The 16,410-nt window shown below is 31.5% G+C and overlaps 1 protein-coding gene across 1 annotated transcript; it reads left to right on the plus strand.

Annotated features, from left to right (window-relative positions):
- Positions 1 to 7,513: 7,513 nt before the first annotated feature.
- Positions 7,514 to 14,216, plus strand: LOC127725674 (8-oxo-dGDP phosphatase NUDT18-like). The gene is made up of 6 exons (XM_052232825.1): positions 7,514 to 7,757; positions 8,255 to 8,412; positions 8,824 to 8,944; positions 9,559 to 9,655; positions 10,300 to 10,552; positions 12,610 to 14,216. The coding sequence occupies exons 1-6, from the start codon at positions 7,673 to 7,675 to the stop codon at positions 12,859 to 12,861; spliced, it is 966 nt and encodes a 321-aa protein (XP_052088785.1). The 5' UTR covers positions 7,514 to 7,672; the 3' UTR covers positions 12,862 to 14,216.
- Positions 14,217 to 16,410: the final 2,194 nt, after the last annotated feature.

A 16,410-nucleotide genomic window follows, 5' to 3' on the forward strand; every position in this document is an offset into this window, starting at 1 on the left:
TTCTGTTTCCAGCCCCCGCCCCACCGATTCTGTCAAGCGGGGGTTTAACGAGACTTGTGAGAGACACCGTTTCATTTCTTCTGAATGGACTGTGTATTTATATACCCAACACATGCAAAATTACGACCTTCAGCCTCTAATAGTTGGATGGGACATGTCCAGGTAATAGTATTTTCATATAAAAGTTAACCCTTGTGTGTGTACAGGAAAACACTTGTAGATAAATTAATCAAGACGGACCAGTGCCTAAATGTCATCAATGTAAACTAGTTTGTCAGATATCATTTGCCAGGAGACATGTTTTTAAATCACAAGAAAATAACCTTTTTTTTTACTGTAGATATTATATTATTCACCGATCTTTCGTCTTTTGTTAGGGGTTTTATTCTAAATTTCTTTTACAAAATTGTTTAAGAGGGGAAGTGAAAATAATAGGAAAATTAGGGAAAGAAATAAATTCTGCATTAAGTTTCAAAACACATATTTCCTCCTGTTTATTATCAAACATAATAAATTGTTTTAGTTGAAATTCGAAACAAATTGATCGATTTATTGCGAGAAAAAAGCCACACCCCCGTCCAACCCCCAGAATATATTAATGGTCAGTGCCTGATATGAAATATAAAAACATAAATGGAAAAATCCGTTAGAATTTCACAAAAAGTATAATGATCCAAATGATTTTTTTTTTCTACTATACACTAACAAATAATACATTCGATTATGTATGTGCAATGTTCATCGTTTATCGCATTCACCCGAATATCTTTTCAAAATGGAGTATACCAGGCGATTGCTTGTGCACTATTTAATATTTTTCACTAGATTTTTTTAGGATTTAATCCACATTCACAATTGACATAAGCGCGTTGTGTAATTTGTTTATCAAGATAATATGCTATATTTAAAAAAAAAGTAAATTATAATTTGTAATAAAATAAATCTAGGAAAAATCTAGAAGTATTGTCAATGGTTTAGATTATGATAAAGTATTAGTAAGAACAGCAAAGTCGAGTTTTCTTGCATTTGAGCTAACATTGTATACAAGATAAAAATAAGAATATGTGGTATAATTGCTAATAAGACAACTCTCCACTAGAGATCAAATGAGGAAGAAGTTAACAACTATATTTCATCGTACGGCCTCCCAAAATGAGCAAATCCCATTCCGCATAGCATGCTATAAAAGGCCCCGAAATGACAAATGTAAAACATTTCAAATTAGAAAACGCACGGCCTCATTTATGAACAGAACAATTAACGAAAACAAAGGCATATCTAATATGAAGTTGGTGTTAATGACAGGCGTAAAACGTATTACATTTGTTTTGTGAAAGTGGTCTAGTAGAAGCGGATACAACAATAGACTCCCCAGAAAGGTATACATTAGAACGCAAATAAATGTATCGTGTAGTTCCTTATCCTACAGAAAAGTTTATCTTTCTTCTTTTGCCATGGCGTTGTCAATTTTTCTTCGACCTTTGAGTTTTGAATGTCCCTTTGGAATCTTCCTCCTGTTTTAACAACCATTTTGAAACTAAATCAAAATTGGATACCTTATAACTTTCAGAATTTATCCTAAAAATGTATAATGAAGTAAGGTTGCAAAAAAAATCTACTCAATGGTGTGCTTTATGGCTGTAGAGACACTGGCTTTGGCCAATAATAATAATGTGTTTTCTAAGATTTTATGCTTTTTTGTTTGTTTCGCAGAACAGGTCTCGAAACGTAGAACTGGAACTTCATCGGACCGCTGTCTGTTCAATAACTGCCTGTCCACGACAATGAGCTGACACAACAACTGTTGGAAATCCCATTTATGATTTTACATTTACATATATCAATTTGTCACGTGTACGTTCGAAACGATCGGAACATGTTCTACAAAAGAAAAGCATCTGTCGTGGTAGATTTTAGTGTTGTTGATATTTTGTTCATCCTTGTATATATATATTTACTAAGTTTTTACTTTATCGAGAAAGTGTATACTTTTATACGGTATGTACTATCAACGACAAAGACTCTGTTTTTTTTGTTCACGTCATTGTCAAAGTAAGATTAATTTGTATGTTTTTTTAATTTTTTAGTGAGTTGTGTTGTATGACGTGATGTATGTTTACACAGTTTTGGCTGCTGGATCCCAATTATTGTCCAATTTACCTATTATTTTATGTTTTGGTTGTTCAACTAATTTTGTCAATATAACGGAACTATAAACTACTGTCATACAAGTGGGAGGTTTAGCTAGCTATAAAACCAGGTTTAATCCACCATTTTCTTCGGGAAATGGCTGTACCAAGTCAGGAATATGGCAGTTGTTTTTCGCCTGTTCCGTTGATTGATAGCATTTGATTTTGTCAGTTTTTATGGACTCCCCTTTTTGAATTTGCCTTGGAGATATTTTTGTTATACCTTTTCATTTATTTTTGTGGTAACCAATTATTTCCATGGGTTGAGAAAAATTGGTATTTTCATGGATATTTATATGCAGTTGTATAGGCTTTGGCACATCTCATTTCCATGGAGATTATTTGGTCCCGCCCCCTTGGTCGTGGTATATTGACTTTCAGCATTCGTGGTTCTGCCAAATTAAGGAGACAGTATTTTACCGATGTTAAAATCTCGTAAATTGATTACGTAGAGACATATAAAGGTAACAAAAAGAACTTATGGAATATCATGAACTCCATAAGGAGCGGAACCGAATGCGTCGGCAAGGTAGTTACATTAACGGTTCCCATTTTACTGCACCAGAAGCGTCTCCTGCTTTGCATGCATCACCTTCCATGAGAATTCACAATCAGTCAAAATGTCACCATCGGGAATAGGACGACACAGTCTGTAAAATTACAGATAAGACCACTATACTGGCATCTAAAGATCTAATACCGCGAAAACAGTCTGTAAACACCCTATAAAAATGTACACTTATTTAAATATTAAAATTCGTGGATAACCATAACCTTTACCCACGAGTTTCTACAACCACTGGGTCGATACCACTGCAGGTGGACGTTTCGTCCCCGAGGGTTTTACCAGTCCAGTAGTCAGGAATTTTATGATGACAAGAAATATCATTGATCGATCAATTCATTTTTCTGTAAATTAACTGTTTATAAAATGTTGATTCATTCGAAAAACGTAGGTTTTTCTACCAATGGTATAGACTTTCTTGGTCTTATTAGGCACAATGTTTTGAAAATTTCGGTTTTTAATGCTTTTAAACTTAATATTGTATTTCGCCTTCCAACTGTTATGATTCGATCACTACTAACCAGTCTTATGCCGACGAAATGAAATGCACGTCTGTCGTACCAAATTATACACCTGATATTTTTGATGAGTTTTTTTGCAAGATTGCCCAAGAAGTAGAGTAAAACCAAGAAAAAAATTAAGGCTAAGAAGATATGCCAGGACGATCCGATTTCGCGTAACAGCAAGGACCAATGTAACATCTAAGAAAATTAGAATCAACAAAACATGAAGAAAATAAGAAACACACAAAATCAACGGAACTATTAATACAGAAAGATAATACAAACGAATCTGCTGAAGTATATGGAATGCAGCAATGAGGTATGGACTGCGGCAGACAAACAGGTTCTGTTTGAAAACCAAAATACTAAAGTCAGAGATATAATCTTAGATTCATGTGGATGGTTAGATAGAATATTTATAGCTGCTTCAGTTTATATACTAGGACATCAGTTCACACATCTTAAAAGTCTAGATTCATCATCACTTGCTGTAGGACGTACTTTTTAAAAACAATGTAAAGCCATTTATACAAATAATTTATAGATCTCAGGATCTCTCGCTGGCTGACTATCGTCAACATAGGTTTTCAGAAAGGTAAACTTTGTATCTGCAATTTGGTATTTAATGACACGTCCAGGATGGATATCATGGCTATATGCAGCTAAATTATGTATATTCTGGTATGGACATTCACATTCAAATTCTAGATGCATTCCAACTTAACAGCAACTGCTACTGTGGAAATTATGGTATCCCCCTAACCCCGCTCCCTTACCATTTGACACAAATTTTCAGCAGACTTTACACACTTAACAGTCTTCAATGTTCTTGACGCAAAAATCTGTTTCTTTAGCACAGATCTATAAAGATCGGCCTATGCACCAAAGGTGCTTATAGGTAATTTTGAATGTTACGAAATGTGTGTGTTATTTTCATTTGATATGAAGCAGATTTTGTAAATCGAGGAGCAAAAATGTTCAAAATAAAAATAAGAAGATGTGATACGATTGCTAATGAGACAACTCTCCACCAGAGACGTAGAAAATACGCAACTTAATACCACTGTACGGCCTTCAATAAAGAGACATACCGCATAATAAGCTATAAAAGGCCCCAATATGACAAATGTAAAACAATTCAAACGGGGAAACTAACGGCCTAATTTATGTGGAAAACAATTAACGAAAAACAAATGTGATAAACCACAACCAATGATTTACAGGCCACGTACTGACCTGTGACATGCACATACAGAATGTGGCGGGGTTAAACGTGTAAGGTATAAAATACCGGGATATAAAGTCGTCATATACGAATCTCAAAGGTCTTTCTGGAATTTTCAAATTTTTTTTATTTTTTTGTCCATACAAAAATGTCAAGCCAAAGACAGTTACTCAAAATACAGTTTGCAAAATTGTAAGTTTCTTTTAACTTGATTTTATTAAATAAGATGCAATTCTCCTGATACCATTTATCAGTTTGAAAGCCTTTATACACAAGTTACTTGCAAATGCATCAAATTTAAGTGTGTATTCTAAAACAATTCAAAGTAACTTGACAGTTTCATTACAAGACAAGCAATATTTTTTGCTGAATTTTGATTTTTTTTCAAAGGTTTTTCCTGCAGCCAGACCCTGAAATTTATCAGGATTTCCCTTCATTTTATTTTTTACTTTAAACCAATCAACGACACTTGAGACTAAACTTGTACTATAGATATGAGACACTGGTGAAAGAAAACAAATTGTATCCTTTATGAAGACATTAAATAAAAGGGGTCCCGATATAAGCAAGTTCTTTTATGTTCGAGTTATTTTCATTTGTAGTGTCACTTCGGTCGCTTTTTTCTCACCACCCATCCTGCAGAAAAACAGCTAAAGTGGGGCTTCGATTTGGCAGTGGAATGTATAAATACGCTTATAAACATTTATAAACTATATTAAGCAAAAACAGTTGTTTTTTAATATTTCTCACTGTCGCTGTTCTCCATCACGAATCTCTGTATATCAATAGCATCATTCTCAGGTAGGTTTCATTTGATGTATACTATCTTTTTTTCATAGGACGGATCTTGAATCCAGTAAACAATTAGTTCATAATGTGTCCCATTAGGCAGAGTTGTCCTTTCTTTTTTCTTTACCCCAACATTACCATCAGGAATGTTTGATCTAGAAAATTTATTACTCCTTGTTGGCTTTTTTCGTATTAGAAGTTCTCTTGTCGCATCTTCTGATTTTTGATACATAGATGTTGGTGCCATAAAACGCTTCTTTCTTTCTTTGAGATAATCTTCTTTGGTATTTTCAAGTGCACACTCTTCTCTTCCCCAGATTTATTCTTCTTTTCCAGTATAACTTTTCTCTGAATCCCTTATGTGTCTCCTTTGGTTTCCTCTGAATCACTGATCTATTTGGTTGTTCTGCCGTGCACTTCTTTGAGTTGTCAGGGATACGAGACATTGGTGATGATGTGTGAAATAAATGCATCAGGTCTTTAGACAAAGGATGCATGTTCTCATCTTAAAACCCTAAAGTTATAGGTACTGGCGACTTGATATGTGATTTTTCATCCTTATATTTACCAGAAAATGCTCCCCACAAAAATTGATGTGATTTTTCGGGTGTTCTTATATTAAATTCCTCTACCATAGGTTCCCTCTTCATTAGTGACACATGTGTAGTGAATGTAGGATTGTGCCTACTTTTTGCCTTTTTACTTTCTTGTCTTCTCTGTGTTTAATTGATCAGTTTATCTCCTCATCTCATGTTCCATCATCCTAAAGATAAGACTGAGGAATCCATATAGGATCACCATTTACACTCTATTCTATAGTCTCTGGGTGTTTGTTTTAACATATCTCAAGAGTTCTTAATAAATTCTACATGTAGTCATTTTGGTCTGACATTGATTAAGCTTTTGTCAGCCCGAACACACTTCTGCTGTCAGTGGGATAGGGAATGTTCTGGAGAACTATCCTAAGATCTTGGTTAAATCTCTACTTAAATCCTTTGTCATTATAAAGTTTGACTTTGAGCTTATCTGAAAAAGTTGAATACAGAAAAGTGTTTACCGGATCTAGAATCTTAGAACAAATTGAGTTTATACTTTTTTTAACTCTTTGGTAAAATGTATGATTTTGCAATTCTCGATTTGATAGTGTTTCTAGGTGGTATTGTACATTCCAGTTCTATTATAATTAGTGTAATCGACGTAAGTTTTGAAATACATTTCCTTCAACAAATACACTTGGTAAATAATAATCATATCTTCTTGCTATATATATAATATGCGATTGTAATAAGTTCATATTTCAGAAGATAAATTCATCTTGATCTTGGCTAATTGACAAAATCTGAAACATACGACTGTTTCATATTCTCTGGTGTCTCGGAAAATTATGTTTGGTGTTTCAATTTAAGATGATTAAGCATGTTCCTGGTACCACTACTATACACTCATTTTTTGAATCGGCATTCCGTTTGAAATATGAACAAGCGTCCACATGTACATGTACGTCCACACAATGTTAATAATGTACTAATTTACTGTATATACATATACCATGCAAAATTACATTTTTAAATAAGATTCCCATCCTTCGTTCTAGTTGACCCGTATGTTGCAGAACCTACCTATTGTATTTATTAATGTGTTCTTGTCCTGAACTTTCATGTTATATTTGTTACTTGACGCAAAGAAAACAACAATCAATAAATCTGTAAATAGGGTATTGCCCCTAGATTATAGACGATGGCTTTGGGTCAATTAATTTTGTACAATTGAAATGTGTTCATTGTTAAACCAAGTTATCAGTATCCTGGACAGTTGATGTGATATGAGACTCCGAAAGATTTTTACTACTTCTGTCAAACATCTCATAGGAACAAGGGAATTTCAGTCAGAGATTTGCAAACTTAGACAGTAGCGCAAGTTTATTAAAATACTGTCTGTTCTTCATCCGTCACAATCAAGACAAAGATCTTTTAAAGGAAATCAAAGAAGAATTTGCAGTATTTCAGAAATTGTCAGCATAAATGGCAAAAAACTAACCTAATATGATTTTTATATATCTATGTACACTATTTTGTTTCGTACTACTTCCAAAATTTGGTCACCGATCTTAACAAACTATTGATTTGGTTAACTTTGTCTTACGAAGAGTAACCAGTACACAAGCTAGTGCTCTATCCGCTTCTAACGCGGAATACTGTTCCAGACCTTCCGGCTTTTTTTTTATTATTTGTGAAGCTTTACATCCGGTGAAAAATTTACTTCGCAACTGAAAACTTTGCAGATGATTATGCTTAAATACAGCATTTAATAATGTCTTTTAGAGATTAAGAGTAGACTAACATGTCGACAATAGAGTTCAAATTATATAAGTAGAAGCAGGTTGTTTTGTAATTATTGTATCATGGAAATTGAAGACGATGTGAGAAAGCTTTTGGCTGGAGAAATTTTGCCTGTATCAGACGTTGACACGGGGCTTGATAAATCTAGTTAGTAAATTGCTAGTAATTTCAAAGACCATTTAAAGTGTCAAATAATCATTTATCATGCCAGTTTGCTTCCCATGTATATAAACCATTGATAAACCAAACATTATTTCACACTTGCAAAAATGCAATTGTACAACTACAAGTGCCGAAGTGGGTACAACTCCCAAAACCTCAATATGAACAAAAGATAACTAATATAAATTACCCAAAAACTATTTTAAATTATGTAATACTGCTTTTATTAATAGTAAAGACTAAATTTGAGATATGTGTAATTTTGTCTCAATAAAAGTACAATTTAACTTCAGGAATTTGATTTGTGTGTTTTGTATGCAAGTTCTTTGTATAACTAATTATATGCAATGAGGACAGAACAATAGATATGTTATATTAAGTACAACAGCATAGCACAACTAAATGTTTGTGTTTCACACATTGACATCTTATAGAAAATAAACATTTTAATTAGAATTATTTTTTTAAATTCATTTCTACAGAATTCAAGCCAGTGACAAAGAATAATATGGGATACATTGTATCAGCAGTTGTTGTTAATGAAGCAAGTCAAGTATTAATGATTCAGGAAGCAAAATACTCCTGTCATGGAACCTGGTATCTACCTGCTGGTCGAGTAGAGAAAAAAGAAACTTTAGTGGTAGGTTTTACTTATTTTTGCACAACACTTGTTATGATTTTTCCCAATTTTTTGCATTTTTGTCTATTATTTTGAAAACTAAAGTAGATCGATAGAAACTTTAAATAGCAAAAATAATCAGCAAGACAAGATCTACAATATTTACTTTGAATTTTTCAGTCAATAAGTCTTTCCAAAAGACTCTATGGATAAAGTTGGTAAAAAATCTGACAATTTTCAGAAATTCATGCACATATGTATCTCATTCTGTTAAATTTGTTCTGTGACAAACTAAATCATTACAGTGTGACTTATTTTCATTGTCATGTTCTGTACCTCCAACCGCAAAGGTAAACAGTGTTTACTGGATGTAAAATGATTCTTTTGTGAATTTTATGGTGTAGTGAATATCTTTTCTTATACTTTTTTAAGGAAGCTGCGAAGAGAGAAGTGAAAGAAGAAGCTGGATTAGAAATTGAAGCAGTTACTCTGTTGTCTGTGGAATTTGGATCAGGCTCCTGGATGAGATTTAATTTTACTGGAAATGTTACTGGTACAAAAAAAACATGATCATTGTTCTTGAACTTGCTTTTTAAAATATGTCTGATTTGTCAGTATGTCCAACAAGTCGTATATAATGTTTTAATTTTATCTTAAATATGAAATGCAATAACAGAATCAAGGTTTGGTCTAGGTTTCAATCGTTATTTTTCTGTGGATTTTTGCCTAAATCACACAAAAATAACAGACAAACTAAGTGGAACATCCCAACGTTTTTACTTTGTTAATAAGAGTTTTCAAAATGACCTTAAATCCTCAACTTTTTTAAATGCTGGATCAAGAACTTATAGTCACTGAATCCTTACTTATTCTTTTGCATGGACAACAACTAAAAGATAAGTTGTGCATTTCCTATGATATAAAAAATAAAGAGATGTATTAAACCAATGAGACAACTATCAACCAGAGTTGACTTGTAAACTTTGACCAATTCTCAGGGAACAATTTTACATATATTTTGAAATGAACTGTTCCTTATTTGAGTGAAATATCTCACATACCTTAAATATTTCTGTTTCAAAGAGAAAATAAAATAAATTTATTGAAAACTTATAATATTGAGCTTTTTTTTATGAATGGTTTTATCTTTACTTATTTTAATACCAGGTGGAGAAATAAAAACATTAGATTTGCAAGACAAAGAATCTTTACAAGCAGAATGGATAGACAGAAAACATCTAAAGGATGGCTCACTTAAAATCAGGTATGTGTCTTTTACAATTAATTCAATACAAATGTATGAAACCTTAAATAAAAAGAAGTCCAGCAGAATTATTTTGCTTTACAAATGCACAAGCAGTTGAAAGTTAGCTTTTTAAAAAATGATTTCATCTTCCTGTTCTTCATTTTATGAATATTATTTACCAATAGTGTATAAATACATATATTGTAAATTCAGAAATTAATGCATACATTTATTATTGTGAATCCTTGACCATTGTTAAAAATGCGAAATCTTATTAATGTGATTGCAAAAATTTTATGAAGGAACTCGCTCCTGAAACTGATGAGTGCCAGCTTTTATTAGTGCTAACCTGATACTGTTGCATTTTCACGTTTTTAAAATCATCGCAGTAATTTCTAAATTTACAGTAGTTAAAAGATGGTAACTGTTCTGTACAGATATAAATATTTTACAATACAATTAATAAACGTCAATATTTCTACAACTGTTATCCTTTACAGGACTTTTCAAGATGAAATGTGACTGTGTAACATATACATTTGTGTATATGCTTTCAGTAGCCACCAGTTTTGTCAATAAAAGATGATAATTTTATTCCATAATGAACTACCGGTTTTGGTTGGGTAATATTTCATAATCATATAACATCATTGTTATTTTAGAGCCAAAGACATATTTCCACTGATAGAAATAGGTTACTCTTATTATGGAAAACCACCACGAAGTAGACATATGAATTGTTTACCAACTCAAGTACCTCATACGAAAGCTATACACAGACCTGTCATCGTGTGTGTTTTACAGGAACGAGAGCTCTATCTTCTAGTAAATACCAACACAAAACCACATATACCCTCATGTTACATAGGTTGTGCTGATTCATCATCTAGAACATCAGTGTATTCCATTTTAAAGGTATGCATAATTCTACCCTGCTCCAAAGGAAGGGGTTATACTGCTTTACATCTGTTTCCTTCCAGTTGTCCCATGAAATTGTGGTTGCATTTTTCTTAGGATTTACAGATTAGAGCTTCCTGAAATTGGGTATCAAGCTTCATGTGAGCATGCATGCCATACTGTGTGACATGTTTTTATCCATCACTTATCAAATTGTTGTTTATACAGAAAACTTATAATGGGGGAGCTCATTAGAGCAATAGCTCAAAGTTAAAATTGACATGCAAAGATTAAAGCAAACATTTTGTCGTGTTTTCAGTAAATATGTTTACTTTTTAGAAAGTTTCACGGATAGATTTTTTTTTGGTCTCTGTCACATAACAAGTACTTTGTTTTATTATACTTCATGCTAAAAGGCCAGTTTGTTATTGGTTATAATTAATACAAGAGTAATATCTATTCCTCAGCAGATAATAATATTTTGAAAATTACCCTGTTGTATTAAAAAAAATGGCAAACCACAAATTAATAGTTTTAAGACAATATTAACAGAACATTTAGTATGATATAAATTAAATAACACATGGCTGAGGGGATGAGAAGATTGCTAACCTCGAAAAAGAATTCGACCTCAGATTGGCCCTGTTAGTTAATGTTTTCTCTGGATAGCAATCTGATCAGCTTTGCCTCAGTTGACAATATTTTTCTCAAGGTAACAATCTTCTTTATCACCCTTTTAACAATGTTTAATTAAATGATAAGAAACATTATATATATGATTAGAATGTAAAAATCATCTCTACAAGCCAATAGAATCGAACTAAAATTTTCGCCAAATTTAGCTTCGGGCCTGTAGATTTAAAACTTTAACGTGAAGACTGGGACAGGCACATATCAATGTGGCAGGGTAAACCATTTTTATGATAACCATTAAGAATAATTATTCCACAAAAAGTTTGCATGGATTTTATCATAAATGTATTAGCACTATTAACAACATCACTGTAAAAATCAGGATGTGATATTGGTGAAAAATTGTTGCACCTGCCACTAAGTGGTTTAGACATTTAGTGTTTCCCTGTTTTGAAACTACAATGTATGTCAGTTGTGTTTTACTGTGCGAAACATTTGACATGGAGCTATTGTTCTGAAATCATACACATAACTGGTGTTTACTGTTGATTCCATTATGATGTGCTTCTTTTCCTTTGTAAACAACACCGTGATAAAATTCTCTATATATCTATACTTATCGCAGACTCCGAGATGCACATAATAAAAAGGCTGTTACAATATACCTCCCACGTAAATCCATATGTATCGAAACCTATGTGCAAGCGCTATGCTGATTTTGCTGTGTTAAAAATTGCAATTGAAAAACAAACTACAGAACCTTTATTCTTATTCTGATGCATAACAAAAAGAATTGATGCATTAGAGCTCGGAAAAATGTACAAAATCAAAATAATTTAAATTAAAATAAAATTCCATGAAATTCCATTAATGCTTTTGGCGCATTAAAGTCAATTCAAAACATTGACGTCATACGAATGAAAATGCTAAAGCTTAATGTTCTTCCTTTACATGAACCCTCCAAATTTGGATGGTATTGCATTAAAATGGAGTTTTGAGGTAGGTGTTGTTTTATTGTCTATTCAATTGCAATATTCGCACATTTACTGATTTCAGCAAGTCAACATGGCCACGCCTTAGTTACGAAATGTCAACTGTGGATTTGACGGTAGATTACGAGAAAAAAATGTAAATTAAAAATGGCAAATGTTAGGTTTGAGATTTAAAAGAATTAAAGGTTATTTAAGAAATAATTCATGCAAGCTATAGATTTATTGGAAATTTAAAGCTTTATCTAACAGGGGGTGAAATAGAACAGCCGCATACGGCATACCCAGCTTCGCTTCAGTTTTTTTAATTACCGTATTTGTCCTATTAGAATCTAAATAATTCGTGGAAGCGATAGATTTGTTGGAAATCTATGGCTTCCATGGATTATTTCTTAAATAGAACACAGATTAGATAACACAAATAGTTTTTATTCTTTGCATTGGTTTTTGTAGGAAGCAGATGTAGATGGTGTACAAGGTGGATATATAGAAGTTTGTGGACTTTTATCTGTGGAATATAACGGTGAACCGGACGCCAAAATCAATGGTATCTGTCTGACATCTATTGTTACCATGACTAGTTCTGCAGTACCAAAGATAGCCAATGACAGTTACACATGGCACCATATAACTTCATCTTTGAAAGACGAATTATTACAAAAAATCAAAGATGAACGTTTTGTTAAGTTCATTGATTTATATTGATTTCTTCAAATGAATTACCAAATTTTTTATAGTTATAGTTTGAAAGAAGCATTAATTTAAATAGGGATTCTTTTACTTCATTGAATTCCAATTTTCACAAGATTTATTAAGGCATGGATTTGTACCCCAAGTCAATTTTATTTTAATTCAGATCACAAAACATTAATTTTTCATGCAAACAAAATATTTTAATAATTTAATAATTCTTCTGAATTATGCTAAATTTAACAATTGCGATTTCATTTCTAAGATTTTATTCCTTCTGTATACTGTATAATGATGTAAGCAATAAACTTTGTAAAACTCGTTTGGAAAAAAATGTGAATATAAGAAAGCTGATCTGGACTAATGAATTTCCATTATTTTATACCTTATCAGTAATTTATTGTGAACAATTGTTCTCTTACTCTGTAATATTTTCTAAGGAAACCAAATGCAGAGTTATTTGTGATATTATACCTGTTATAATCAAAAGCTAAATTTATTATTTTCTGTTTGGTTTCAGAAAATAAAATTAGGAATATTCGATAATCTATGATATTTAACACTGTGGTTTCAAATTGCAGATAAGAGATGCACAATTTTTAGTCAGGATATTTAGCCGTCAAACTACTAGTGACTTTCTCATGACTGAAAAATGTCTTTTTTATTCAGGGTTTATGTTTGATATTTATTTGAGCTAAAATGGTAATATCCAAGTTTAAATCTTGTTGTTATGTTTATGTATGTGTGTTGATTGTAATGTTGTGTATATTAAAGTGTTCATTTTTAACTTGAAGTAGAATCATGTATTCCTGCAGTCATGTGTCTTAAGAAGTTTAGAGAAATATTTCACAACAGCAGATAAAAAAAATTTAAGATTGTTAGTTGCTTATTTTCATTTATTCAAATTGGCAATTTCAGAATTTAGGTAAAAGTTTTTAAAAGCATACACCAATCTTTTTGATTGGAACAAAACATAAAAAATAATGGATATAATATTTGCTGAAAAAGTTACTTTCATTCATATTTTGTTTATGGACAGTGAGTTTACCTATTAAGCTTAGACTCTATTCAATCAGAGACATATATGCACTGTATATATGTCTCTGACTCAATAAACATTCAAACAATCATAATGATAAACTAGTATTTGTTTCAAGGGTATTTATTCCTCTAATTTGTCTATTGTCAAATCATGGATAAAGTTAGGGGGCTAACTAAAGTTCCTTTGAACTTCAAAACCAGCATTTACTAAATTCACATGATGTTTCGAGCTTGATTATATATTTTTTTTCTGCCTGAGATGATCCAAAAGATAAAAATGTTTAATGCAGAGTTATAAACATATATTATATTAAAGTATATCACTGCCATTAGTGTTTCTTGCAAGCAGATTTTGCCTGGTATCACGCCATGCTCTTTGTTGCCATTATAGAAGTACTAAGATGTGCTATGATTGTCAATGCTTGTTTAACATTTAGACAATAAGTGCTATGCATTTTTCATTGACACTATTCCCTTTGTCCAAGCAATATATCTATATCATTCCAATTTTTACAATTAGAATTTTCTTTTCAGTTTTTATTTTTCTGCAAGAAGATATAGTTTTGTAATTTTTTTTATACAAATTAAACTGATACTCTTTACAATTTTTTATTAAAAAACAGTTCTCCAAGAAAAACTGTGCTGAAGGTCATAGATCATCAGAGATGCCTTTAGAACATTTTTGTTAATATATAGCTTCCTTGAAAAATTCATCTTGATAACTACAAGTGTTTTTATATCATTTATAAACTTGCATCAGTTGTAAGGTTCACATAAAATACCGAGATCATTCACACGTATATGAAAATTATTATAGCACATTATTAGTTACACAGTGTGCTAGTGACCTAAAAGAATATATATTGGGTCAGTAAATTCAATATGGGGTGAGAGTGAACCCCATTTGAAATTTACTGACCCATATATATCGTATTAGGTCACTAGCACACTGTGTAACAAATTTCTCTTACCAGCTATCTGAACATGTGGCATTTAGACTAGTGGCCTATCAAAGTGATCAAGTTTTAAATATTAAGAACCTACTTTCATTGGTCTATACAAAACAAATGCCAACAATAACAACTTGCTTTTAATGTTTTTTCTGCATTTAATTTCTATCTTTATCATCAGTTTCTTTATCTTGTCCGGGCGAAAAGTTTCAGATTTTACTTCAACACAGTGTTGTTTTTAATAAAGGGACGTAACACCACTACTAACAGTATATTAAAATAAAACACGCCCACTAACCATATATTAAATATATAGGGTCTCCATGTGTTCGCTTTTAACCAATGATATTCCTAGAAATGTATAGAAGGTAAGATAAACACTAATATCTGTAAAAACTGTAATGAGTATCATTCAATTTTATTAATTTATATAATAACCACAGGTACTTGTAGAAAATTATTGTAAATTTGTAATATTTTTAAAAGTAGTTGATATTTTTAATAAAAAAACTTTTTTTTTTTAACTAAACAGCCTTATTAAGTATGTGCTAGAAGACTTTTGGTGCTTATATTTTCCCACATGTCTTTACTTTTACTATGATTTATAATTTATTTAATAATTGGTACATATATATATATAACTCTTTGAAACGTCTGCATATCACAGTATTTTTACTGAACTTGATTCAAAATGTGTTATTCAATCAAACTCACTTATTTACATAATTTGTTGGCATTTATATAAGATTTATTTTAATGGCAATTCGAGTATGTCCTTCAAAGATGGACACATACTATGGTACTCTCTTGTCAGTCCAATTGAGCCTTTTCCATTATTGTTTGCTTTAATAGATCTTTACTTAATTTTGTACACAATGTTTAGCTACAGAAAGAACTCTTCTAGCTTTCATGATTTTCATGTTGGTCATACAAGAGTTATAGCTCTTTTTGTTGTATTTTGTTTACAATTCTGAGCAAGTCTTTGGATAATCCAAGTTTGTTTTAACAGCTTTGTACACGAAATTTCCATGAAAACATGTTCCTTTTTTAGTTTTAAAATTTTCAGATTTGTCGTTCCAGCATTTTAATTATTAAAAATTTGAAAATAACATGCAAGCTATTGTGAACCAATTTGGTTGAATTTTTACCAAATTTGTTATACTTATGTGTGACAATAACTCAAGTTTATTTTGTATACTAGTGCACCTCCAAACAAAATTGCAATCATTATATTCAATTATTTATGGGTGGCAATTCATGCATTCATTGTGCAGCTATTTATTTGTTATGGCGTTGCAGAAAATGTAATTAACCAAAAGTTAATTTTAAATGGCAGTTATTTAAGGTAAATGATATGTTCTAGTTGTACAACTTTTTGTAGTTTGTATTTAAAATTATTTTGTTTTGTAAAAATATATAATCTTTAAACACCACAGCTATTTAACTAATGATTATATTGAGTGAGGGTTTTTAAGCAAAGTGAAAGATTAAAAATAAATGTTTTGGAAAATTCAGATATAAAGCCTGGTTGTCACTATCAAAGTTAACTTGGTCAAAGGTTTTCTTTGACCAG

Source organism: Mytilus californianus, unplaced genomic scaffold (assembly GCF_021869535.1).
Source record: "Mytilus californianus isolate M0D057914Y unplaced genomic scaffold, xbMytCali1.0.p SCAF_15, whole genome shotgun sequence".
Taxonomy (NCBI): domain Eukaryota; kingdom Metazoa; phylum Mollusca; class Bivalvia; order Mytilida; family Mytilidae; genus Mytilus; species Mytilus californianus.

Coding starts and splice junctions, on each gene's coding strand:
- LOC127725674 (XM_052232825.1), top strand. CDS start 7,673: ATGGAAATTGAAGACGATGTGAGAAAGCTTTTGGCTGGAGAAATTTTG. Junction 8,945..9,558: donor TTTTACTGGAAATGTTACTG/GTACAAAAAAAA, acceptor TTTTAATACCAG/GTGGAGAAATAAAAACATTA. Junction 10,553..12,609: donor CAGTGTATTCCATTTTAAAG/GTATGCATAATT, acceptor TGGTTTTTGTAG/GAAGCAGATGTAGATGGTGT.